The sequence below is a fragment of the Dromiciops gliroides genome, chromosome 2, assembly GCF_019393635.1.
Source record: "Dromiciops gliroides isolate mDroGli1 chromosome 2, mDroGli1.pri, whole genome shotgun sequence".
Lineage (NCBI taxonomy): Eukaryota > Metazoa > Chordata > Mammalia > Microbiotheria > Microbiotheriidae > Dromiciops > Dromiciops gliroides.
This window is the reverse complement of record NC_057862.1, coordinates 584,162,376-584,188,168: the sequence shown is the minus strand read 5'-3', so window position 1 is coordinate 584,188,168 and position 25,793 is coordinate 584,162,376. Positions and strand designations below refer to the sequence as shown.

Genomic DNA, 25,793 nt, shown 5'->3' with positions numbered 1-25,793 from the left:
ATTTTACTGAGAAAAAGAAAAAAAAAATCTACCACTTAATACAAAGGCTGAACTATCAGAGGATTCAGTTCTAAAACAAAATTCAAACATCTATGACCGTTTAGCTGCACTGGGTCTATAAGGTCATTCATTATGAATATATAGCAGTTACCCTTATAATGAGTTAACGACCCAAACCTAAAGACCCTAATTCAGATAGATTGTTCATATGTGGTATCTATTGAGCTGTTATTAAGTTCAAAATCATCATAACATCCAAAAGATTTTAAATTCTATGAAATAGAAAATCTAAAGGAGAATTAACATTTTACTCATTTTCATTTTATTTACATAGGGAAGAATGCTAAAAGATGCATTGGATTGATGTTTCACATTTAGATACTCAAAATTTCAACATATTTCATTAGTGTTAAGAAGACTGAAATAAACTGCCTCTAGTCTTTTAGAGCTCTTAAGAGTCTAAGTTCTATAATACCTAAATGAATACTCAGAGAAATTGACATAGGAGATAAATAAAACAATCAAAAACTTTTCAAAACTCTTTTAAATGAATTATATTATAATCCTATGGATGATTCATAATATAAGTAAACATCAGCCAGCTTTTAACCTATTGCTTACCATATTTGGTTATTTTTTAAGCAAGTGTTTTATAATGCTGTTCTTATTCCTCTCAGTTGGAAATGTTGTCTTACAGTTCAAAGATGTCTGCTTAAAAGTTAATCCTTTGGACTCTGAAAATGGACCTTTTGTCTAATCAATGCAAATTGATTTTCCTATTCTATATTGACCTTTTAACCCTTTGACTGTCTATGGTAATTTCTTTCTTCACCTGATAAGGTACCTGATCCATAATAAATCAATTCTAATTAGTTTAGAGACTTCACTAGAAACCTAAGTTTCTAAGAGAAAGCCATGAGAAGTCTTGTACTTTTTGAATATCAGAACATTGACTGCCACATTTTCATTGAATGATGAAGACAAATAAAATGCCTAGAGTATACATACATTTACATAATACTATTATTCTTTTCAAAGCACTTTCTCAACCAGTTAGCTCATTTGATAAATATAATTGTAAAGAAATAAAGCCTTTATTTAGGAAATAAAATTTTATTTATTTACATGGCTTTATAATGATAAGATCCTTAAGATAGCAATCAAAATGCTTCACATAGCATGAATAATTGGAAACATTTTAAAATAGACACAAAATCCTGATTTTAAATAATATTTTTGAAGTTTGTTAAAGAAATAAAAGAACACAAAATGATAAATTTTATTTGTTCATTTTTATTAAGAATTTTTGTGGTAAGTCACATAATTGCCAATGGACTCACATAACCTTTAGAAGAGATTAGAAAGTTAAATAGCCAATTGAAAATTCAGCACAGTAAATAGTCAACGCACTTTTTTTTTTTGGTGAGGGGGGGAAAAATGTAATTCTACTACAACCTTTTTTCATGGATTCTGTATATTTTGCATGTATCTTCTCTAAGCACAATTGTTCATGGTCTCATATAGCAGCTGGACCATATATAGATCAATAAGAACCATATGTTCTAAGGCTTTCTATTATTCTCTGTAGGGTGTGAAAAGTATCTCAGCATTATACTGTAACACAAACAACATTTCCATCCCTGACCACCCACAAGATTAGCAACCTAAAGCCACTAGAATAAAAAACAGAAAACTCTCTCTACACTCCCTCCCCATTAGAATATTAAAACCATTCCTGAACTTTCTTGTACTTTTTTAAACTTGGTTTTATTTACATAGATACCAGTTCCTAGGTTACTTTTAAATGATTGTTACTGTCCCACATATGCTGACTGATGTTTTAAAAAAACAAACAACCCCACCTATCAGTGAGTCTTTCATCTTCAGTAGATGACAAGAAGAGGACAAGTATCAACCTGCATGATTGCAGAGAAAGACAGTTTATTGAATGTTCTCCTGCCCTGCTAATGTGAGCAGTGTGTGGGCAGGACTGTCATGTAGAGGTGTTGACCATGTAATGTTCAGTGATGTGAAGACACTGTCCCTCTTAGCCAACTGTTAAAAAATGAATACATATACAGTTGAATAGCCTTTTGGAGTGTTAAAGTACCTTCAAGAGAAAATGCATGAATAGGTAACACTGTTTTTGTTTTGTTTTGTAGGTCCTAGCTTCCTTTCCCCTCCCTCCCATTTAGAAGTGATGACATGGTTTTGAAATAAACTGTAATCTTTTTACCTATCCTGAGAGATGTGTATAAAGAGCATTAATAACCATGGTTCATCAAAGAAATATAAATTTATTGGATCGAAAACAAAATAAAGTGCATAATTATAATCAGCCTACAAAAGGTCATAAGCACTTTGGCGATTCTCATTCTGAGTGTCGATTTTCCTAGGCCCGCATACACCACAAGCTAACGAATGTGCTTTAGATACTTTCCCTACATTTTTTGTTCCCTATTATTTTAATGCCCCCTTGGGAAAGATAAATTCATTTCTGCACACATTGGGGGTGGGCTTTTAGAAAGTAGAGCGTCCATTTCCTACACAAGAGATGGATCTTCTTTAGGGTTTTGTACAGCTTGATTTATTCTTGGCCGTATAGTTTGAAGTGGTGCTCTTCTAAAAAGGATTTATGCACAGGTTCACTATTTTGTAGTTATGGTTTATATGATACGCTTTTTATATTTAAAAATCAATATGTAATCCTGTGGAGGAGCTTATCCCCTAATAACCCCATTTGTAAATCTATTTTAGCTTTGTTACACAGCACAGCCAACAGTTTCCATAGATTGATTAGGTTCAGCAGTAGAATCCAATCAAATGGCCTGCTCTGATGATGATGCAAACTCTTTCAGGATTGCTAGTTGACTGGAACTAAAGATAAGACCTGACTGCAATCCCCCAATGTGCTCTTTACAAAACTAGTGTTAATTTTACATCAAAGTGTGAGGCTTATTTTATAGTGGCAAGGTTGAAGGTTTACTACAACTTTAGGCCCTTTAGATTAAAGTATTTATGTGAAATACCCTTGGCCTTTTTTAAAAGGTAAATGTTTGCTTCAACAAAGGCACAAACAATACATAACTTGTATATGAATATTGAAAATACACAGATTTCTAAAAATTCAAGCAAAAAAAAAAACCACCAGATTTTTGTTGTTGTTAGTATATGTGTATGTTTAGCAACTTAATACAAACACATATAAACAAGATTTCCTTATTTGACTACTTTGGATACATGTATAGCATCAATATTTAATCCTGTTTTGTTGGTAGAGGATATAAGTGATGCACTAGAATCTTTAAATTAATCACACTCTATATTATAGTTTCCCAAAGTCAGTGTAGGTAGTTATGACAAGTATTATCCAGAAGTGATCCTTTCTTTAAATGCATAATAGATAATTTATAAATTTACATGCATGTAATTTACATAATATTTCACAACTTCTACATGAAGCTACTTCAAAAGGACTTTTTTCTTACTGACTTTAGCTTAAAGAAGTAAATTAGTTTTTGTTCCAAAAATAAAAATAAATTTATCCCATTAAAAGACAAAATGAAAAGTTTTACATTTTCCAAACTAACATTTAAAGAACAACGAGTTCATACGATCTGTGAGAATGCTTAAAGTCACATTTTTGCTACCTACACTAGTTTTAACATTTATTTTCTACACAAACCAATTTAAGTATGTTTGGAGATCATATTCAATATGTAGATATTTAGTTGACAAATCATAGAAACCCCATTAGTTATACTGAAACAGTTTGGATTCTAACCTCATTCTAAAAGTAATCAGCTTTACTTGTATTCAGAATTTTAAAGAATCTACAATGTCTAGTAACTTTTTTAAAGTTTATGGAAAATATCCTTGCTGAACAATGAAAAATTGAGGACTAGAAAGAGATTATTAAATAATAGTTGGTTGGGAGTTGTTTTTTAATTAAAGGGTTTTTTTTTCCTAAACTATCCTTAAATTCTGGAATTTTATTTCAAAAAAGAATCCTTACACTCTTTATTATAAGCTGGGCTATTAAAACTAATAGATGACAAATCAGTGAAGTTTATCTTGCTTTAGCACAGTGTCCTGAATATTTGTAGGTACTTACTGTTTATTGAATCAAATAAATAATTAGTTGTAGATATGTATCATTTCCTTCTCACTGATACTAAGGGATACATTTCTTAGCAAATGTTTTGTAAATACAAATTATAGTATATATTTTGTTACCCTTCTACAAATTACCTGAAATTTTCCAGTTGATTATATTTTGAAGTCTGTAAAAGAAAATAGACATTTTTCAACAGGTGCACCTGATATAATTCTCAAGGTATAGACTACGGTAAGCAAATTGTAAATGAAAGTTTACAGTAGTTGTCATCACCACAATTGTAAAATGGCCAAAAAAAAATAAGCACTTATCAAAACTGGTAATCTTTCTTATTTGCCTAGTTTTAGTTTCTAGTATATGTGGATTAATTACAAATGAAACTTTTTTTATCATATTCATAGTTCAAAAACCACAGTTACCCAGAATTCAGCTCCTGTATAGTTAGGAGAGCTTGATTTATAACTGGAATAGTAAGTTTATTAAATATTCTTTCTAGTATGTATCCATTTGAATCAAAAGAGGTAAGGTTGTAAATGACATAACATTCTTGCAGATTTACTGGGTTTTTTTAATTATTAAAAAAGATAAATCTCAGCAAGTTAACCTAGGTGATAGAAAAAAAAACTTTTGGCAGTAATGTTTATTTTTTCTTTAAAAAAACCCTCACTTTCTCAGTTGTAGGAATATAAAAATAAGGTTATTTTATGTTTGTGCACTGTGCATTGTATATGTAATATGTATTATATTTTTATTTATGTATATCTGAGCTTAGAGAATAAAAGGAATAATGATAAAAGTAATTAAACATTTCTGGCTTTTGCTGCTATTCTAACCTTTATTGCATGATGATGCATCTAATTTTTAATTTGTAAATACAAGACAGAATTCCCTCTAGCACCACTTGCTTTCATAAGGCTGCTGAGCAGTTTGCTGTCTTGAATAAATTTTGCTTTGGAGGGGGGTCAGGGGGATTTGAACCAGCACATTCTTGTGTGGTTTGTGAAGATTCACATGGTAACCATTGGTGTGCATTGTTAGGTTTATCTGAATAAGCACCAGCCATGTGAGTTTTAACGTGATTGCCCAGGGCAATGGAGAGAGAGGAGAGAAAAACCCAAAAGGATTGCACACCCTCTTTCCCCTGTTTTTTGGAAAGTGCTTTGGCGGAGGGGACACTGCCTGAATCAGTGGCTATAGATTTTTTTAAGCTGGTGTCCTGTTTCCCTCTCGGTCCTCATTTGTTCTGCTATCTCCTTCATCATCTACTTCTTCTTTTCATTGTTTACCTTCCTAATGAGGGAGGCGGGGTAGACTGGTGGTTGATTGACAGCTACAAGCCCTTACAGTCTGTCCAGAGAGCAGTTGGCTTTGGTTTCACAAGGGCTTTAAATGTTAAATGTGGCCCCGTTTTATGAAATGAAACTGCTCTTCTTCTTAGAGAAAGACTAGAGAGGTTGGGAAATATCGTGGATATTTCTCTTAAAACTGGCGCAGGCAAGTCTGCTGGGGGTGAAGGGGTGGGGGGAGCTAGCTACCCACCGGATTTCCCAATCTTTTACAAAGAATTTCAGGAGCAAATATGTAGTTTCCCCTCTGCCAAAAAAAAAATTGCTTTACATTAAGATTGCTGAACAAAACTCTGAAAGAGAATGCTAGCTACTATGCGTCTGAGAGCATAAAACTGCAGGGCAAATTTATTTTTTTACTTCAAAGAAAATGCTAATTAGCTCATACACTACTTTTAAAGTTATTGTGAAGCATATGGCGCCCAGTGTGAGCTACATCCAACCGCTAAAATAGAGTGAGGAGGAAATTAGCGAAGAATAGGCTATTTAGGATGGGGGTTGATTGGGGGGGGGGCAAAGTTCTGAGGCAGATCTCGCAGCTTCTGAAAGATTTTCTTGTGGTTCTTCTACACTGCCCGGCTTCCAAAGCCCCTGACCGCCACTTTGGTCCTCAGGGGCTGCCACTCGAACGTGTAGAAAGCGCCACTCCTCCAACTTCATCTCTACTCAGGTGCGGCCTCAGGCTTGTCCTCCAAACCGACCCCGCCCTCTGTCCAGAGCAGCCCGGAGCCCAGCCCCTGCTTCGTCCAACTGTAGACAATAGTTAGGAAATCCATTTTTAGGGGGGAACCCTAATCACCTCGATCCACCGTGTCCCCCAATCTTACTAGAACATCAGTAGGTCTCCCAGAAACACTCATCTTTCTGAAGCAGAGCTCTAGAAGGCAGACATGAGGGAGGGAGAAAGGGAGGAAAGGGCGGGAGACCCTTAGCCGATGGAGGGCCAAAGCGGGGAGCTTGCTTGGGCTGCTGCAGGAGGCGTCGAGTGTAACCAGCTTCTTTTCCCCTATCCTCAGACTGGCAAAAGACTGAAGCCCAGAAAAGGCGAGAACAACTCTTACTGGATGAGCTCGTCATCCTGGTGAACAAACGGGATGCTTTGGTCAGAGACCTGGACGCTCAAGAGAAGCAGTGAGTTTGGCCAGTGGGGAGGGTGTACTGTTCTGCCAGCTGCTTTTAAAATGCCCCAGAAAGTTTGTAGGAAAGTTCAGCCTCTAAGTCTCTAAAGTGACCTAGGCAGAGCCTCCAAAAGGCCCCAGGCCCTACCTTTGGAATCTGCCCACCCTCCCATTATTTTTCTGAGGCCTGTCCTCTGCAGTGCTGGAGGGCCCCGGGTGGAGGAGGGAAGGAGAGGTGTGGGAAAGGCATTTCTCAGTCTCAGTACTTGGGCACTGCAAAGAATAATGCTTTTATTTCCTATTTGTTTGAATTCTAGGGCTGAGGAAGAAGATGAACATTTGGAGCGAACCTTGGAGCAGAACAAAGGCAAAATGGCCAAGAAAGAAGAAAAATGTGTTCTTCAGTAACTGGGCTCAGAGACACTTCCTGACTGTCATGTCAGTGGGGCCCAGACTAGAAGATGGAGACTCATTCTTGATTTAAAACTTTAGCATTTTGTTTGGCCCGACTCTACTTCATCCTGCTCCCCCTTTCCCCTCCTTCCTTGGAGAAAATTCCAATACTTCGAAATAGCCTTGTATCAAGATTTACTTGTGAGCTTGTCATTCTTTTGAAATTATGTGAAATAGATTTGCACAGAAACCTTGTAGGTGATGATTGGTATTGGAGATGTTTAAGAAGCTGTTCAAGGAAGAAGAATCTGCCTCTTTAATCTTTTGTTGGGAAGAAAAATTGAAAACAAATCTTTGTTGTTGTTGTTGTTAGCATTGAGGGGGGAGGGGTAAAATGGGGATAGAAAAATATGAATGATTTCATCTAGTCATGCCATATGTAATACTTAATATGCTACCTAAATTTTATAGTTAGATCATATACAATGAAATTATTAAGCTATGCTATATTTACCCATGTTTTCCCCCTCCAGTTGTTTTCCATTTTACTGTAAGCATAATAGAATTCATCGCCTCTGATTTGGTCAGAGGAAGGTCTTTTAACATAGCTTGAGAAGAGAACCCTGTGATTTGAAGATGTGCTATATAAGGATGGGGCTAAATGATGCATAAGTTTACAGAAAGTTTTTCATCTAATGATGCACCATGTTTTCTGAATAATTATTTATTACATATAGCTTGGTTCCTTTTCATTGGGTCTCAACATTGGCTCAAAAATGCTGTTAATATTTATTCTGTATCTATAGGAAGTCTGCCTTGCCACTGTGTGCAATTCCCCCAGTTAATGTTTTTCTTCTCTAGTATAGCTCTATCATTTTTTTTTGTGAAATGGTTATCTGTTTATTTATTATAATACTGAATCATATATAAATTTTCAATAAAAGAATCTTTCTTATCTTAACGACTGATATTTTCTTACAATTCAAACTTTACTACTTTGATTTGATTAGTAATTTGTATAACCATGAGACTTAATTTTTAAAAAACAGGGCACCTTTTAACTAAAATGGCTCCAGCCTCATTACACTATGATCGTTTGACAACAAAATATAAATTTTGAAAGTTAGTCTGATAGATTTATATTTTAAAGTCTTATCCAGAGAATGTATGATTCCTTTTGCCAGATTAAGGGTTCTGAATATTATTTTAAGGGTTCTGAATATTATTTACTGAACTTTAAATTAATAATTTCTTTTACTCATTATTCATTCTAACAGTTTTCATTTAGTTTAGGACAGTTGAGCATAAGTATTGTTAACTTCTTAAAATCTCTAGAGGTTGAGGATGAAGGGTGGTAGATTGAGGAAAGAAAACCTTTTGTAAGAAATTACAGAATTGGTGATTCTCTGTTAAGAGTGTTTTGTCACCCAACCATCCCTCTACAGAGGTGTCCCAGACAAAGGAAGCTTGTTCAACAAGTTTTTAGACTTGAAAATAATAGTATGCTCGAGTTTATCTTTTGGCCTTGTCAAATGCTTCACAAGAAAATATAAATTATGTTTAAAAACTGTATAGCTGTACACCCATCCATCCACGAGAGGTTGAGGGGTAGGGGGTGGGGGGGAGACTACAATAGTTGAATTAGATCCTGTCAGGGCATATAAGGAAAAAGTTTCTCAAAGATTGTTGGAATGAAGCAACATGAGACATTTATGTTCTGTGTTGTGGAAAAAAAGCTCCGAGCCCAGCAGCTCCTGAATCAGGCTGAACCCCGCTGCAGTGCCCAGCAAAAAGAATAGCTAAGGCCTATTGGATCCTGATGGAAATCGTTTTGGGGTTGTTTTTTCCCCCTACCCAGGTCGAGAGAAGAAACCCCACAACGTTGTTTTTTTTTAAACCATTTACCAACAATCCAGTCGAAATGGGCAAACCTCAACCTCAAGTAAAAATCGCCCTGTCCCTGGGCCCTGAGACATTGGAAAACCTTTCCAGGGCACTTTCCTTGATAAAAGGGAATGAAAAGCTCAGCAGCCTGGACTTCGGAATGGGGTTTGGGGCCACGGTGGGTGTAAGTGCGGTCCCTATATTCTCCAGAAGGAAGCCATTTAATTTGTTCTTTATCATTTTAACGCTCGCTCTCACCATCACCCCCAAATCCCTCCCCCCGTGGCGGCTTCGACTTGGAGCTAAAGTACAGCCAGGGCCTGAGCAGAGTTCATATTGGTGGGGGATTAGGGAGCAGGAGAGAGCAGAACTAAAGTTGGGAAGAGAAAAGGGGCTCTCGGAGAGAGAGTAGGACAAAAAAAGGCTCCTTCAGCCTCTCAGACACGGGCCCTGACATTCGAACGTGAGACTGGGCTTAAGTGCCAAGAATTCAGGCTTTGAAAGAGAAAAAACGCTAGCCCAAGACAGCCGGATGCGTCGGGCCAGCGACACTACTACCTCCTCAGCCTTTTCTTGACACCTCATGTTTCCCCCATGCTCCCGGGACTAGGGGGACATTCGAGAGGTGGAGGAACCGACGAAAGAAAGGCCCCCAGGGGAAAACTCTCCGCCTTCTGACCTGACCCATAAAGTCCCTTGGGATCCTCGCCACTGGGGAGGAGGCGTGGGGGGGAAGGGCCGTCGGAGGCGGAGCGACTGAGGGTTTTTTTGGGGGGGGGGGGGCGAGGGAAGGAAATCGAGCGCATGTTCACAGTATCCCCACCCCCACTCCGGGTATAGACTCTGGCCCCCGCCCTTGTTCCCCCCCCCCCCGCCCCCGTCTCTGCAACCTACTGCGGTTATTTAGTGGGGGAGGGGAGATCTGGGCGCTCTGGGCTTGGGCTCGGGGGTCGCTTTTAAGTGATGGAAAAGAGACAGTGTCGGTGACGCTGATAGTGTGGAAATTTCTACCTCCTGAGTGGGCCTCAAAAAGCAAACCCCATTTTGGCTCTTCTCACTCCTACACCGCCATCCCGTCCCCCGCCCTTATTCCCCAAAGATGCTGGTAGTGTGACTGCCGAACTTCACCTGGGCATAGTGTCCCGCCCGAAGTTAGCCCGTCTCCGCACCCTGTCACCCCCACTGTCACTCTCCACCTCTAGCTCTGTGCGCCCTTTCTGTCCTCCACGATTTCACCTTCCCCAAGCTTCCTCTACTTCCAGGACCCCTGAACTTGGGTCGGGGGACTGGTGGGCTCAGGGATCGCCGCCTCCTTGGGACTCAGCTCCCCCTCTGTGCTCTGCCCTCCCGGAACTACTCAAAGAGCTTTCCCACACACACTTTCAAACTCTTATCCCACCCTTGGCTTTTGCGAGTGTATGGGCCGCTTCAAATCCTCTGCGTTGTGTGCACCAAACTTTCTCTCTCTCTCTCCTCTCTCTCTCTCTCTCTCTCTCTCTCCTCTCTCTCCTCGTCACTCTCCTCCCTCTCTCTCTCTCTCTCTCTCTCTCTCTCTCTCTCTCCTTCTCCCTCATTTTCCTTTTCTTTTCTTAATCCCTGGGTTTTATAGGCTGAATATTAGAAAATTCTCCTGCAATTGGGATTAGACAAATACTCTTATTACCCCCCCCCAAAAAAAAGTGCTACTTGATACCTCCAGACTTTCAGAGCTGATCACATCATCTGGAGCTGAGAACAGAAGAGGAGCCCCAAGCTCCGAGCCTGTTGCAGCTGGGTCGGGGGAGGGGAAGACATTCCAATAGACTTTGGAGCAGCGCAGCACCCATTTCTGCTGTTCACCACTCTGTCCCCTGAACTCACATGACGAAATCTTTGGGACTAATTATTAGAAAAGCTGGTCCTTGAAGAGGAGGAAGGGAAAATATAGATTTATATCTGTGGAAAGGACGCGGCGGGGGGGGGGGGGGGGCTCGGGGCATAGAGATGGAAGCGTAGATTCGTTTTGCGATAGGTATACATACATGTACCCAGGTGATGTTCGAGTAATGTCAAAGCTTAGGTGCTTACAGATATAACACGCATGCACCCACTTATACCAACGTACACATTTCCATCATGGGAGAGCTCAGCAGCCTCTGAGCTGGCTTCTTTCACTAGTAGACTGGAAGCTACATTTGGATTCTATCTTTAATGCTAGTCAACAGCTCTTTGTCTCCAATTTTCTTACAAAGACTAAATTTAGACAGTAACCTAGGCATCCCGGGTAGGTCGGGAATTACCACAAGGTGTGTTATGTTCCATTGTGTCCGTAAAAGAGTTTGTTTTTTCTTTTCTCTTTATTTTTTTTGTTCTCTCTCTCTCTCTCTCTCTCTCTCTCTCTCTCTCTCTCTCTTCTCATACACATATACTTTCCTCCCCTCCTCTCTTCTTTCTCTTCTCTTCTTTTCATCCTCCTCTTCTTTCCCCTTCTCTTCTTTCATCCTCCTCTCTTTCCTCTCTGTCTTTTTCAGTCTCTGCTTCCTCCCGCCCCTTCTACTCTCTTCTTCTTCTTCTTCTTCTTCTCTTCTTCATTCTTCTTCTTCTTCTTCTTCTTCTTCTTCTTCCCTCCTCCTCTTCTACTCTCTCTCTCTATCTCTCTCTCTCTCTCTCTCTCTCTCTCTCTCTCTCTCTCTCTCTCTCTCTCTCTCTCTCTCTCTCTTTTTTGTTAGTGTGAATGGACTGCGGCTTCTTTGTTCCGTAGAGAAGTGCCCGTGTCGCTGACTTTTGTGAACTAGAGAAGGATCTTGTAAAACCTCCTTTTCTCCTCTCCCCCCTATCCCACCCTCTCCGCCCCTGCTCCTTTGATTTACATGTCCCTCATCGTCCCCCCAAAAATGTAATTTTTGTTGGTCTGGCGGTCACTTTCTTTGAACATTAGCTCGCTTTCAGCTCCAACTTCAATTAGAAGGAGTTGATTTTGAGGGATCAACAAAAGAACCGACCAAAGCCTTATTAAAGGTCCTAAGAAGATCTCCCGGATCTTTTGAGAAGCAGTTAAGGAAACAGTGTGCCCTCCATGATATTCTGTTACGTATTTTATAAGAACTCCAAGGAAAGTGTCTCCTGAAGGAGAAAAAAAAAAGTACATACTTCTGATATGCGACTACGGGCCCTTCTATCCCCTTTCATTCAGGATCTCATCATCACTATCGTGATCTTGTCTAGAGTTCATTGAATTTTCGTATTTCTAGGGATGGAGTGATTGTTAACCACGGGTGTATGAGGACAATGATCATGGTGATGGATTGGGGTTTTCTTTTCCCATTATTGGACTTTCTCCTAAAACTTTTTTTTCCTGGTTATTCTGAGGGAAAATTGTAAGAGGGGTTAGTAATTCCTCGAAGGGATTAAACCCTTCATTAATATTTATGAGAAGGTGCGACCTTAAAAAAAATATGTCACCGGAGTTGAGGCGAAAACACTAATATGAGCCTGGGAAAAGTCCACCCACTTTGGACTCCGTTTTAGTAGTTTGTTTGTTCGAATCGGAAATGATCTTCACCTTGAGAGTACGGATCATCCGGAAATTTTTTTTTTCAAAGAGTCTCCGCAGATATGGGAAAGAAACCGAAAGGAGGGAAGGAGCCCCGGGCAAAGTTGCCCAACTCGTTTGTTTGGCCTTAGAACTTAAGGGGGGAGGGGGAGAAAGGGGTTGTAAGCAGGGGGCTCCCTTTCTGTCCTTCAGGCTTTTTCAGAGGGAGAAGTGGGGGTGGAGTAGAGACAGAGACACAGAAAGACTACAGAGAAAGGAAAAGACAATCGCAGCAGAGAAGGAATAAGAAATGGAACAAATAAAGACTTAGGAAACTGCGAGGGCTTGGCAAAATGCAACAAGAGCGTGGAGCGCCTGGCCCCATTGGAAGGGACCTGGGGCGCCGAGTCTGCTAGCCGGTTCTTGCTCCCGAGGGCTGGGCGCCTCGTCTTCTGGAGCTAGTGGGCCAGGGGCCGCACGGGGGGGGGGGCAGCGGGACGAGCGCGGAGTTAGGAAAGGAGCGCAGCAGCTCTAAGTGTGACTGTGCAAAGTTTCCTCACAAGCACAGAGTCCCCCAAGGGTCCCTGCCTGGGAAACGCTGACTTGGAAGGCGGGGGACCCGACCTGAGCTAAGAGAGGAGAGAGAATGAGACGCGAATTCCTCGCCCCCAACGGCCCCTGCGCACCCAAAGAGCGCTGACACCGTTTGCAGCCTCAAAGAGGACAGCTGGGCGGGTCGAAGGTGGGCTCCTGGAGAGACGTGAGGGAGCCCCGCTCCTCTTCCCCCTCACTTCCCTTCTGCCCCTCCCAAAGCGGAACGCTGAGATGGTGGGGAGGAGTGTGGAGGACCCTAAGGACTCAAAGTCTGGGCACAGGTTCCCTCCAGGAGCCCGGGTATTTGGGAGGCGCAGCATTCGTTCCTTCTCAGTACTGCCTTTCAGAGATCTCGGAGTTAGCGCGCTGCCAGGGCCGGGCGGCTGAGACAGGGAAGGGAGGGAGAGAGAGCGAGAGAGAGGGGGTGAGGGGGAAGGGAAGGGGGAGGAGGAGAGGAAGGCAGGGGGGTGGGGAGAGGGCGGGGGCGCGCAGAGGTAACCCCCGGCTCGAACTGCCATTGCCGGCCCGCTGTCACTCAGCAGTGCTGGGCCCGGGATTGGCGGCCGGCCCCGTTACGCAGTTGCCTGGCGTTCACATACTCGGGGAGGAGGGCCAGTAGAAAGGTGATCAATCTTCATCAGGCTACATTTCCAATCACCTAAACAACCGAGCAAGACAGCCACTTCGACAAGGTAAATCGCTTGATTTATTTAGTTTGCAAAGTACCTCTGCAGACTTTTCCCAAACCCCCACACCCACCCCTTACTTCCCTGACTCATTCTAGTGCAGCTGTAGCAGCAAGCAGTTTCCCCTTGCCCCCCCCCCAAACATTCCCCCTCCACAAAATCTGGGGCCAATGCAATGATGTGGAAGGGTGTGATGTTTCTAGAAAATAAAGTTTAAACCTAAAGAGTCATCAGAAAAAAAAAACATAGGGTGAGAGGGAAAGTGGGGAGGGAGATAAAAAAGGGGGAAGGGGAATAGGGAACTGGGGGAAGGTAGAAAACCTACCCGGAGACGAGACGATAGCCAAAGCGTCCTGCCCAGCTAGTAACTTCCTTGGTCCCCTCGGTTTTTACAGGTTTACGGCTAGAGGCCCGGGCTCTTCTCTCATGCGTCCTGAATTATCTGGTTATCCGCCCCCGCGAGCTGAGTGCAGGTAAGGAGCGAAACTTGCGGGGCCAGAAGGGGATCGCGGAAGCCAAATGGGAGCGCGCCTGCAACAGCAACAGCAGCAGGAGCCGCCGCCGCCCCCCTCCCAGCTGAGGCCCGCGGCTCAGGCACTCATCTGCGGCGTGTGCCCAGGGTAGGGAGAGGAAACTCGGGAGGCAGAAGCACCTCTCCCTGCTCCTGGAAAATGCTTAGGATCCCGGGGCACAGATGATGAGAGCCGACCCCTACTCCTCACACACCCCCCGCCTCCTTCGAAGTAGCCTAGACTAAGTGCTAAAGTTTGGAGAAAGTCTTTGGAACTTGGAACTGCGGCTGAGCAGAAACCTGTTACCACTTCACTCTCTTGCCCCAGTCCACAGCTTTCTTATCCCTCTCCCTCTGGGGCTCCTTGCCCCTTCCTCTTCGACCTCCTACCGCGTTGTGGGGGGGGTGGCTCGGGGGTGGGGAACCGTGGGGTAAGAGGGCGGCGCTCTGACAGGCCTTGCATCTCCCCTAGAACTACGAGCCCTGGTTGGCATCTCCCCGCAGATACCCTAACAGGCCCTCCCCACTTACCCCCAACCCGTTTCCACTTCCAGCGACTCGATCCCCGGTGCCTCCCCGGGAACCAGGTGGAAGGACTACGGCTCTGGGACTCTGCCCCTCTCGATCCCTGGAGCTTGATGCCCGATTCCTACCACCCACTCCTCTCAAGACACCTTGTCTTGAAGCCCCTCAAATCCTGACAGCCGGGAAGTGGCAAAGAGAGATTGCAGCCCCAGCCAAAGGTCGGGTTTTGCGCCGCTGGAGGCCTAGCTCCCAGAATTTCGCCTGGTTTGGGGCTAGGACGCGGTGGAGCGCTAAGTGGAGCCCGGAAAGCTTTAGGCCTTCCTACCCTCTCCACCCGTGACAGAAGCGTCCTAGACGGCTACGCTTCCCCCAAGAGCCGAAGTTCCAGCTTCTCTAATGCTTAGTGACCCAGAACTGATTACAAAAGTGCCAGTACGGGCCTTCAGAAGCGGCCTGCCCTGGGAAAAAAAGAGTACCCCCCAAAAACTGAGGGGGGCCCTGTCCCACCCCCACCCAACCGCTTCCCCCTCCCACCCCGCCCATGCCCGCCCCCACCCCCAACCCGACAGCTTCCTCTTTGAGTTTGGGCCTGCAGCAGTGTCCGGAACTGGGCCCAGGGAGGGCAACCACGCTTGGATTTGCCACCATGACGAGGAAAGTGTTTCTCTAGGACTCGGGCTAACGAAGTGGTTGGTGGGTGGGGGGTGAGGGAAAGAGGTTAGGGATCCACCGCTCTAGGTAGAATTTATAAAATCGATCTGAGGAGGTGGTGCCTGCGGCCTCAGGACCCTGGAGAAGAGCTGTTGCTCTTGTCCAAAGGCTTTCCCTAAGGTCTCTCTGGGTGTGGACTCTGCGGCTTGGTTGAAATACCCCGCAACCCCACTCCCGGGTTCTTACCTGCCCCCACCCCACCCCTACCCCCTTCAAACAAATTTTCCAATGAAAGAAACGACAGCCACTCCCTCACAGCCGCTCAGGCCGAACCTTTCCCGAGCGAATCTTCCTTTTCGCAGCTAGAGGCCCAGCTCCGCAAGCAGCTCCCTCTCACCTCCCCCAGCTACTTTTCTACGCTGGTATTTTTGGTTCGTTTGCCCATCGACACCCTGAAGGCCCAGGATCTCCCCATATTTACCTCGGTTCTCCCCACCCCCGGAATCCAAAAGTTCTCTTTTTTCTGAGTTTTTGTCATAGATTAGAAGCAGAGGAAGAAAATCTGGAAAGTTTTATTAGTAAAAGCAAGCAGCATTGCCGGATGCAGCCAGGCATAGTTTTTAAAGTACTGAAACTAGCTTTACCTGCCCGTCACTACAGCCCCCCAGACCACCTTTTACTAATTTCCCTAGACCCTGCCCAAACAACGGCTCTGCCCAGTGTCTGGGCAGGGGAAGCCTCTTGGCTGGTCCCCAGTTGCTACAAGCTATGGGATTTCCTGTCTGTGTCCCCAGAGGCCCTGGGCCCACGAACCCTATCGGAGCCTCCTCTCCTGACACTTGGGACTTCGCTGTGGGAATCTCCAGCGGTGACTGGCCCCCCTCTGGATTCCTTCGGGGCCCCACTACCGGCTGTTCTAGCATGATGTCTTACTCAAACAACACCCCTACGGCATGAATGGGCTGGGCCTCGCTGGGCCAGCCATGGATCTGCTGCATCCCTCAGTGGGATATCCGGGTGAGCACCACCGAACCTGGCCTAAAATTCACTTTCCTTTAGGTCTCCACCCTGGCTCCCATCTTAACCCATTTGTTTCTAGTACTAGAGGCCTGAGGACATAAGAACACACGCAGGATTGCCGAGTAGGGTTTATACTAATATGCGATTTAATGGCACACTCTCAGGATCTCCCTAATAACAGTGAGACTGAGGTGAAACTTTCACTGGTTTCTATTAGCAGCTGGGGTGGATAAGTTCTATATAGGCCCTACAAGAGGGATACAAGCGGAAACAGGGAACATGCCACTGTCATGTTAGTACTTGATACAAGACAACATACATATAAAATGTTGCACAAACCTCTGAGTGCGGTATATGGATTACTTCTCCAGGAGTGATCTGACTTTATTGAGTATAATTATCACACTAATTTGGGTGGCTAGGGGATTGGGGGGAGGTCTTTGGTTTAGATTTTGGGAGGGTTGATCTAGAAGCATGAATCGCAAGTATAGAAAGAAATCAGGGTTGGCTTGGGCGAAAGGGGACGGCTTCCTCCAGTCTTAACTTGTTCTGGACCCTGGGCCCCTCACTCTCGAACTAATTCATTGTACTTCTGAAGTTGGTGGCTGGGGGAGAAGTTGCCTGAGAAGGACTGTAAATTCTCTAACTCCAATCTGTTTCTTTCCTTGAGTTCTCCACCCCAAAAACAAACAAACAAAAATCTGGGAGTTTTGATTCCCACAGGAAATTCAAGTATGTGGACACTAAGTGTACTAATAAGTTAAGGCAAAAAGGGAAGGATAAAGGAGAGCGATTTGAGTTTTCTCTTTTTCTCCTTTTTAATATGAGGAACAGTAAGAGGGCAAAGATAAAACACCTTGTGAAACTTTAGCCTTGTGGTAGAGTATCCCACCTTCTCCAGTCCCCACCAGCATGCATCAGTCCTCACTGGACCTTTCTCACACCCATGGCCATTTCTGTCCTAGACTTGGGAAAGAAGAGAACCTGAGCCTCCTCTTTTAGTGGCACCGGGGACAACCGGCAATCGCTGTTTTCCTTTCTGTAAACCTTTTCTCCACCCTCCCCCCAACACATACATAATAGCTTCCTCATTTTCTCTTTTCTCCCCGCCCCAATATGCCCCTGCCCACAAAATAAATAAATAAATAAATAAAAACCCAGAGAGTCTCTTCTCTCATTTGAAGGTACTCTCTGTCTGGTGTCCTTGTTCTCCCCATCAGCTTGGCCTACCAAGGGCTGAGATCTAGGTGAAGCTTGGGTCTGAGAACACTATGCCCAGTCTCCCTTGCACAGCTACCCCCTCGGAAGCAGCGACGGGACACGAACACCTTCACACGTTCACAGCTGGATGTACTGGAGGCGCTTTTTGCCAAGACTCGATACCCAGACATTTTCATGCGGGAGGAGGTGGCCCTTAAGATCAACTTACCCGAGTCCAGAGTCCAGGTTGGAATTCCCCAACCTGGGAAGTATATACTGGGAAGGAGTGGGTAAAAGGGCAATGGACTTGGGACTTGATCCTAGAGCCAGGTTGCTCCAAGATCTGCTCCAGAGTCGTGTAAAGGTCAAGGCTGTCCTGGGACGACAACCATAGGGATTGGCTTGTGGTTTGGGTCTGCCTGGGGCTTAGAGTCCTGTATCTAATTCTTTGCATTGAGTGAACAGGGTGGGTAGGAAAGGAGTAGTTTTAAGGACAGGATGTTTGCCCTAGAATTCCCCTTTTGGTCGTGAGGAAAACGAGGTGTTTTTGGATTTCTGTTGTCTCCCCTTAGCTCTGGGCCAGGACCCTAGAGGGCAGGAAAATTAAAGGAATTTTAACAGCAGACTCCTGGCACTGCATCCCTACTTGGTGTTGAAAGCATTTTTTAGGATTGAGAGAGAGAAGATTCTGGAAGCTAAAGTCCTTTTTTAGGATTCAAGGCTGCCTTTCTATATTCTTATTACCTTCTTAACTCTCCTATTTCCTTTAGGTCTTAAATTTTGCCCCTACCTCAGTCCCTGTGATCCTGGAACAGGGGGAAAATGAAGTTTTGTGTAGGACAAGGAAAACACCAAACCATACTAGATTGTGGATGAAGATCTGGGTGGGTTAAGCTTTTGGTTCAGTTTGGGTTTATTTTCCTTTTTTTTTTATCTCACCAGAATGGTCACTGAAAAAAAGACCCCACAAACTACACTTATTTTTGTTTTATTCATATTCCTATTATTAAGAATGGATTAGCCCAGGAAAGAGCCCAGGTTTTGAAACTAACCCTAGGAAATAACAGAAGCTTTAGAACTTTGCTCTGTTTTTTTTTTCTTTCCCCTCTCTCCTCACTGGTATGGAAAGGGAAAGAAATTCGAATTGTATTGTCAGCAGAAGAATAGACTTTATGACTCTGGGGGTACTGTACTCCTAACTTCTAGCAGATACCTAAGGAAATCCACTGAGATCTTCTTTCCACATTTCCTGGGGTACATCTTCCCTTTGGACTTGTGATCCTGGCCTCCTAATCTGGTTCCTCATTTAGTGGCTTCTTCAGGGTCCAAACTGCAATCTAACCTCACAGATTTACAAAAATATATATTGGATTACATAGTCTGCTTTTCCACCCTCCCCCCATTACTCACTGGTTCCTCTTATTTAAAGTGATAGGTTTTTTTTTAGTGTATTTCAGGTGTTCTAAAAGTAATGGGAACATTGAGAACAGCTGTTCACTTTTTAATGCAGAGGGGAAAGTCCACCTCTTGGGCAGAGTTGTCCTGGGCTCTTTCCCTCTAGTAGCTTTTCAAGCGTCTCTTTCAATTGTGCTCTTCAAGTAAGGTTGCTCTTAGCGATGTCCTGTTCCTTGGGAGAAATATTAAGACTTTGGGTTTGGGCTCCCACTGCCTCTGTGAAGTGGGTATGGGAACACCCACTTGTTGGGAGAAAGGAATCAGGAAGCAGGTATTCGGGAATAGGGAGCTCGATGGGTGATTTTGCTGATGGGGAAGAAGCAGAGGAGAGGGAGGTTGATAAGGATGTTCCTGGGTGTGATGAGAGGAAATGGAGAATGGATGGGTTGATGAGTATAGATAAGAACCAAAAGGGGAAATATTTGGAGGAAGTTAGGAAGAAAGGGGGGAAGGGGAAATTGTGCTGAATGATTGGTATCTAACATATTCATATTCTCCATGCTCCTGTCTTAGGTTATGGTTCAAAATCGGCGAGCCAAGTGCCGACAGCAGCAGCAGCAGCAGTGGGAAAGTGGGGCCAAAAGCCTGCCCCACCAAGAAAATTCTTCACCTGCTCGTGAGGAGCTCAGGCTCTGAAAGCAGTGGCCAGTTCACACCAACTGCCTGTGTCTAGCTCTGCCTCATCCATCCAGCTCTGCTTCTAATTCGTCTGGAAACACTCTGCAGCAGCAGCCCTGGGAGGAAACCACTGCAGCCGTGGCTGCAGCCAGGCCTGCAAGCTTTCGTCACTGAGCACTCCCTGCTGCCTCCTCCATCTGAGCCCTGCCTCTATCTCCCCAGGCTGCAGGTCCCCTCCTCCGCTCTTGTCTCCAGAGCCTTTGCCAGCACCCAGCAACAACATCCTGCCATGCAACGCTCTGTGGACGCAGGAGCGGCTTCAGACCGCAGCTGCTTTCCTATCCCTATGTCTTATGGTCAAAGGGGGGCGGTGGCTACAGCCAGGGTTACCCTGCACCTTCCTCTTCTTACTTCGGTGGTGTGGACTGTAGTTCCTACCTGGCGCCCATGCACTCACACCATCACCCGCATCAGCTTAGCCCCATGACCCCCTCATCCATGTCTGGTCATCACCACACACACCACCCTCACCACCCATTAAGCCAGTCTTCCAGTCACCACCATCACCACCACCATCACCACCACCAGGGTTATGGCCAGCACAGGCCTTGCCTTTAACTCCTCGGAATGCCTAGATTACAAGGAGCCTGGGGCCACTGCAGCTTCTTCTGCCCTGGAAACTCAACTTCAATCACCCGACTGTCTGGACTATAAGGACCAGGCCTCTAGGAGGTTTCAAGTCTTGTGAGAGAGAGAGAGAGAGAAAGAGAGAGACAGGAATGAGAGGAGACTGAGTGAGAGAGACCAGAGGAGAAGAACAGGAAACCACTTGCCAATTCCACCACCTCCTTCCAGCCCTGCTGCTGCTGCTGTTCCTCCTCTTTCTTTGACCTCTCCAGAAAGATATGCTTCATTGTTCCAAAAGATCCCCATGCTCTTCGTTGTTCTCCCCCTCACCCTTTGAATCTGTATGCCACCTGCCTCACAGGGATGTTTGAACTTGCAGCTCTTTGGGAAGGGACACCTGTCTCCACCTCACTCACCTGTACCTGCTGGGCAGGGAATTGCTGTTCCCCCTTATGCTCCTGCTATGCCCCTAAATCTCCCTTCCTTTCTTTCTGGCCATGCAACTACATACTCCCAGATTTCCAAGACTCTTGGTCCTGACCCCACTGTTTCAACCTAATCAGTTTATTTATTGTCTCTGGGACACTGGGATTATTAACTGGTGCTTTTACAGTACGAAGAGGATTTAGGCAGCCACTCCAGCCAACCACCACCACCAACAAAAGTGCACAGCGGACACAAACTCCCCTTCAACTGCCCTCTGCTACGCTAGTCCCAGACTACTGGTGACCCCCCCTCCCTTTAGTTTACTCCTCCCACTTTGCCTGGGCCTGTGAATTCGAGATAAGGGCCTGGAAGTATGGACGTTTTTGGGACTGAGTCTGGCAGGATCTAGTCGAAATGGTAAAGCCCCGCCTCGCTCCGCCCCCTCCCTTCCTCTGGCTAGCAGCACTGGTTTGGGATTCTACCGCAGCTGAGCGGTGGGAATGGTGTAAAATATCAGGTCCGTTCCGGGGACCACTTATTCTTTTTAGTTGCTGTTTATCGAATTGAACCTATCTTGAGTCTTAACACCAGAAAACAGATCTTTAAATATATACTGCATATATATAAATATAAATATATATATAATAACAAGGAAAGCAAAAAAATCCCTGTTACCTCCCTTCCTCTTCCCCAAATGGTGATGCTTTCAAGTGTCCAGTTATTACAATACTATCTTACCCCCCTCCCTTTTTACCCTTTGGTGTATTTATTAAAGAGAATCAATGGTCCAGGGAAGCAGGATGGGGTGGAGCTTGAGGTCCAGATGGTGTGGGGAAAACTGATCTAAGTTTTGGGAGCTCAGACAGACTGGAAAGATCGGAGGGGAGGAAAAGGCGGAGGACAGCGGGTTGGATGGGAACACCTCAGTTATGGCGAGGCTCCCGGTCCCGGGTTAAAGACCAAAAACTAAAACCAAACCAAAAAAAAAAAAAAGAAACAGAACAAAAGAAACCGACAAGGAAAAAAACAAACAAACAAACAAAAACCTCAGTTCCAATTCATCTCTCTCTCTTTTAGAAAACTGTTTTGTCTAGTGAGTTTTAGTGTACCTTCATTTCTACAAAAATCTAGCCGAGAGCACTCGGCGCCTGTGTCTCAACTATGGTCTTGGCCGCTCGTCCCACAGCAGGAAAAGAAATTGTAAATTTGATTTGTCCGACGTGAAGACCACAAATTACCTGTTGAAATGTAAGGCAGTTTTCTTCCCTCCCCTTTATCTACATTATTCCCCAATAATAAAATTCAAACTAATGAAGCATTCCTCAGTGTTGCTCTTCTCTGGACTCCCCGTTTGCCTGGGCTCCCATTCTCAAGGGTAATCAATTCCTCTTCCAGTTTGCCAGAAAGGGGTGGGGAGGGAGGAAATGGGGAGTCCTTCGCCCTGAAATGAACTTAAAAAAATAGCTTTCATCTGTCTGGTCCTCAACAGACTCCACAACTTGAAATAGAACACGATGGTCCTCCCCCAGCCTCTATCCCCGGGTCTCGAAATAAGGCTGGGACCAGTAATCAGGGTCTCCAAAGGCGGCCGCTTAGCTTTGGGGCCAGTAGCCTGCCTTTGACTTTTCCACCCTAATTGTATTCCAAAGAAAGGGAAGAAAAGGGGGATTGGGAAATGGAAATAAATCTTCCTTAATGAGAGAGAGAGAGAGTAGATTGAGATTTTAATGTGGTTTTTTTAATTTGGGCAGCGGAAAACCTTTTTTACTTTGCCTATCCAAAGGGGCTTCGCTGAGTATGGGCCGAAATAGGCCGTTCCTTCCAATTAGTGGTTCTTCTAAAGCCCAACAAAGGCAAAGGATTTAGGACTAAACAAATTATTTTAATTCAAATTTAAAAGTGGATTGTATGCGTGTGCCTGGGTTTCGTTTCGCTTTAAACAACAATTAGAACACCAACCAAGGCCAGGAAACTGATCCCAACGATTTCCACTCCACTTGGTCGCTCAACTTAGGTAAGATAGAGGGGCAAGTTTACAAAATGGGAAAGCAGAAAGAACAATGCAACTCTTCCCTTCTGGGGAATGAGGGGGACATAGGGGCCACCGCTGCCCTAAACAATACAAAATAGAAACCAAAGTTACCCACGCCTGGTAAAACTTATCTAGAGTTCAGTTTCTCTTGAGTGTGAAGGCAGAAGAAAAATTCGCAGTGAGAGGCCGGGAAGTTGTGGCGCTTGTTAGAAGAGCGGAAAGGAAACGAAGTTTGCTGCGAAATGACCAACTTTTCCTATTCTTTATTTCTGTGAGAAAGCTCAAGAACGCCGCGTGTTGCCAGGTTTAGAAAAAAGTTTCCCCTCCCCCAAGGGCCTTGTGGCCTAGAGAATTAGCCTGGCATTCTTGTTCTCGCTGATCTAATCCTTCAACACCATAATATCGTCGCTCCAGTCTTTTGCAGATCCGGGTCAGGTCCTGCGAACACAGTCCCATCTCCGCAAGTTAGTTACTGATTACATGAGAACGTCTTACCCATTTTTCATCTTTAAACAAACCAGATCGCTCGGCTCCGATGGGCAGATCCCCAGAAAGAGGAGGGGGGGAAGGGGGAGGTGGAGATGTCAGGGCCGGCTCACCTTCTTGCCTGGCTCTCGGCCTTTTCTCTTCCTGCCCATCCAACCCATCCCACAGCAAAGCCAGGCTGTGACAACCCAGACTCCTAGCCCGGAGTCCCCCCAGAAAACTCAGGAGAGGCCAAACAACAGCAATAGCGGCGGCGGCGGCTGTGGAGGAGGAGGAGGAAGCGGAGACCCAGGCAGTAACAACTGCAGCAACACCTAAAGCACCCGTAGCACCGGCAGCTTCCCCCCATCTCCACCCTCCCCCATTCCCGCTGGTGAAAGCAGTCCCACCCTCAGGCCAAGCCTTGGGCTCCGCCCTCCGGGAAGGTGGTCAGAGCCCCTCCTGGGAGTTCCCGGGACACCGACTTAAGTGTGGAGTGACGCGCTCGGAGGCACAAGTTGGGAAACCACGTCCCGGTTATCTGCAGACACGCGGGCCGGGTACCAGGGCACTTGCCTCAGAGGAGCCCCGGGAAGGTTCCATGAGCACCTGGAGTGAACCTCCCGCCTGCACCCGAGAGACCTAAGGGGAGGTTCTCCCAGGGCTCCCGTACCCCGGTGCGTCTCCCTTAGTCTGGGGCTAGTTATCTGAACTCTAATGCAAGCGTCCGGCGGCCGCCTGTGCCCTGGGACAGCCGGAGGAGACCGACCCCCGATCCCTGCCTCTCTTCTGCCGCCCGTCTTGCTCTGACGTCCACCTTGTGCCCCTGTGCTCTCGTCGGGGGGGCTGGTCGGCCAGCGGGGGGCTTCCCACCGCCCGTACACCCCGGGTCTTCTGGCTTCGTTCCCACATTCTCGACGCTCCTCCTGCTCCCTCTTCTGGGGCTCACTCTCGGGATGAAATCCCTCCGGGGCCTGGTGCCAGTCAGCAGGCCTGAAAGGAGGGGGCGGGTGGCGGATCGGAGCTTTAAATCGGGGGTGCTCAAAGCACATCCCCGCTTCCCCTGCTGCTGAACCGGGCAGTGACAGGAGCTGACTAGACCCCTGTGAGGTGTCTCCTCGGGGCCGGGCTAGCCATGAAGTCCCCTGGACGCCTGAGGCCCCTCAACCTGTCTGCCCAGGCCGGGTGGGGTGTCGGTGGTACAACGGCTCCGGGCTAGGGGTGAAGCCGGGCTCGTGCTGGCGGCCCCTGCCCACCTAGTCAGCCCTGAGGTGATGGGGGCTCGGTGCGGTTCACGAAGGGATAACGGCGGGGCGACAAACAGGTGGAAGGTTCCCCCACAGGAAGGAAGGAGGCCCCGCAGGGCCGGGGCTTGGCGCGGCCTGGAGCCACACCGCGCCACAGCACGTGCTTTTCTCTCCCTCCTGCGCCTCGGCCAAAACAGCCCACCGGGTCTTGTCCCCAGTCAGCCGTCCGGTCCAGGCCTCTGGCCTCCCCTCCGAGAATGGCTAGGGTCTGCACGAGCGAAGGGAAGAAGAAACAACTGCTTCGTGGGGGGCCGCGTGCCCGAGAGGGCGCTCAGAAGAGAACTTAGCGTGCGCCAGGCTCGAGGGAGCGTGACCAAGGGCAACCCAGCGCGCCGCCGGCCCAGGGTCACTCAGCTGGGAAGGGGGGAGGGGGGGGCTTCTCCCCCTCCTCCCCACCCACCCAGGGTTCTAGCCCCGGCGGCCACGCGCAGGCGGGCCCGAGCTGGCAAGCGACCCCAGGAGGTTTTTATTTATTTTTTTTTACCATGAATTGGCCCTAGTTGTGGGTGCAGATTCTGCTCCGAAGTAGCGTGCGTGTGTAACGGGCTGTGAGCGTGTTGCACACGCATCTCACAGGGAAAAGGAACGTATTCTTCCATCCTGGTTCAATCCAATCAGCCACACAACACTTCCAGTTACATGGAATTCCCTGGCTTTGAACTCACAACGAAATCTTCCCTTAGCGGGCACGGAGCCTCTCAGGACTCACTGAGTCACACACCAGAAAGAACAATGTTTTTAAAGCCATAAAATAAAATGTTTAGGATTACCAAGAAGACCAGTTATACTGAAATACAGTTATCAGAATCGTGTTTTTGTTTTGTTTTTGTTTAAAAAAAACAAAAAACAACTTCAAGGTACCCAGCTTAAGAACCCTTGATTTAGGAAAACTGATTGAGGAAGGAAAGAATTAGAGACACTTCACAAAGGAGAAGGGTTCGTTTTCTATATCTAATGAAATCTGACTATAAAAAAAATGTTGAAGATATCTCTTTGGAGTACAGTACCATATTAGTTTTTCAAATAGCAAGGTGTTTATACACTTCATAAATACCTTGCTTTTACAATTTATGAAAACAAAAGAAATAATTGCTCACTTCTTGCAAATTGAGTTTAACTTTGCAAATTTCTTTAATCACTGACAGGCAATTTTAATTGCAGAGATAAAATCACGAAGTATTAAATGTATGCGTTGCACATAAGTTTATAACATTACATAGGCAAAACTTAAGTTTCTAAATCAGTTGTAAATACAATTCTGCAATAGTTAAAATATCTTTGTTATTTAATTAAACAACTACACAGAA

General features: G+C 45.6%; 2 protein-coding genes across 14 annotated transcripts in view; both read left to right on the top strand.

Moving 5' to 3' along the window:
- The window catches only part of EHBP1 (EH domain binding protein 1), a 384,386-nt gene extending 376,451 nt beyond the window's left edge, over positions 1–7,935 (top strand). For all 13 annotated transcript variants that reach the window (XM_043982716.1, XM_043982715.1, XM_043982718.1 and 10 more), the window contains 2 exons: positions 6,480–6,594; positions 6,899–7,935. In XM_043982716.1, coding sequence (XP_043838651.1) covers positions 6,480–6,594; positions 6,899–6,989 — 206 coding nt within the window. In that variant the 3' untranslated portion in view covers positions 6,990–7,935. The remainder of the gene's footprint in view (positions 1–6,479; positions 6,595–6,898) is intronic.
- A 6,233-nt stretch (positions 7,936–14,168) lies between these two features.
- OTX1 (orthodenticle homeobox 1) lies at positions 14,169–21,947 on the top strand. The gene is given in 13 exon segments (XM_043981116.1): positions 14,169–14,269; positions 14,665–15,021; positions 15,877–16,204; positions 16,257–16,353; positions 17,636–17,802; positions 19,525–19,632; positions 19,634–19,675; positions 19,677–19,697; positions 19,699–19,729; positions 19,732–19,910; positions 19,913–19,993; positions 19,996–20,226; positions 20,228–21,947. Coding segments are annotated over 13 exon segments (1,893 nt in total). The 3' UTR covers positions 20,378–21,947.
- Positions 21,948–25,793: the final 3,846 nt, after the last annotated feature.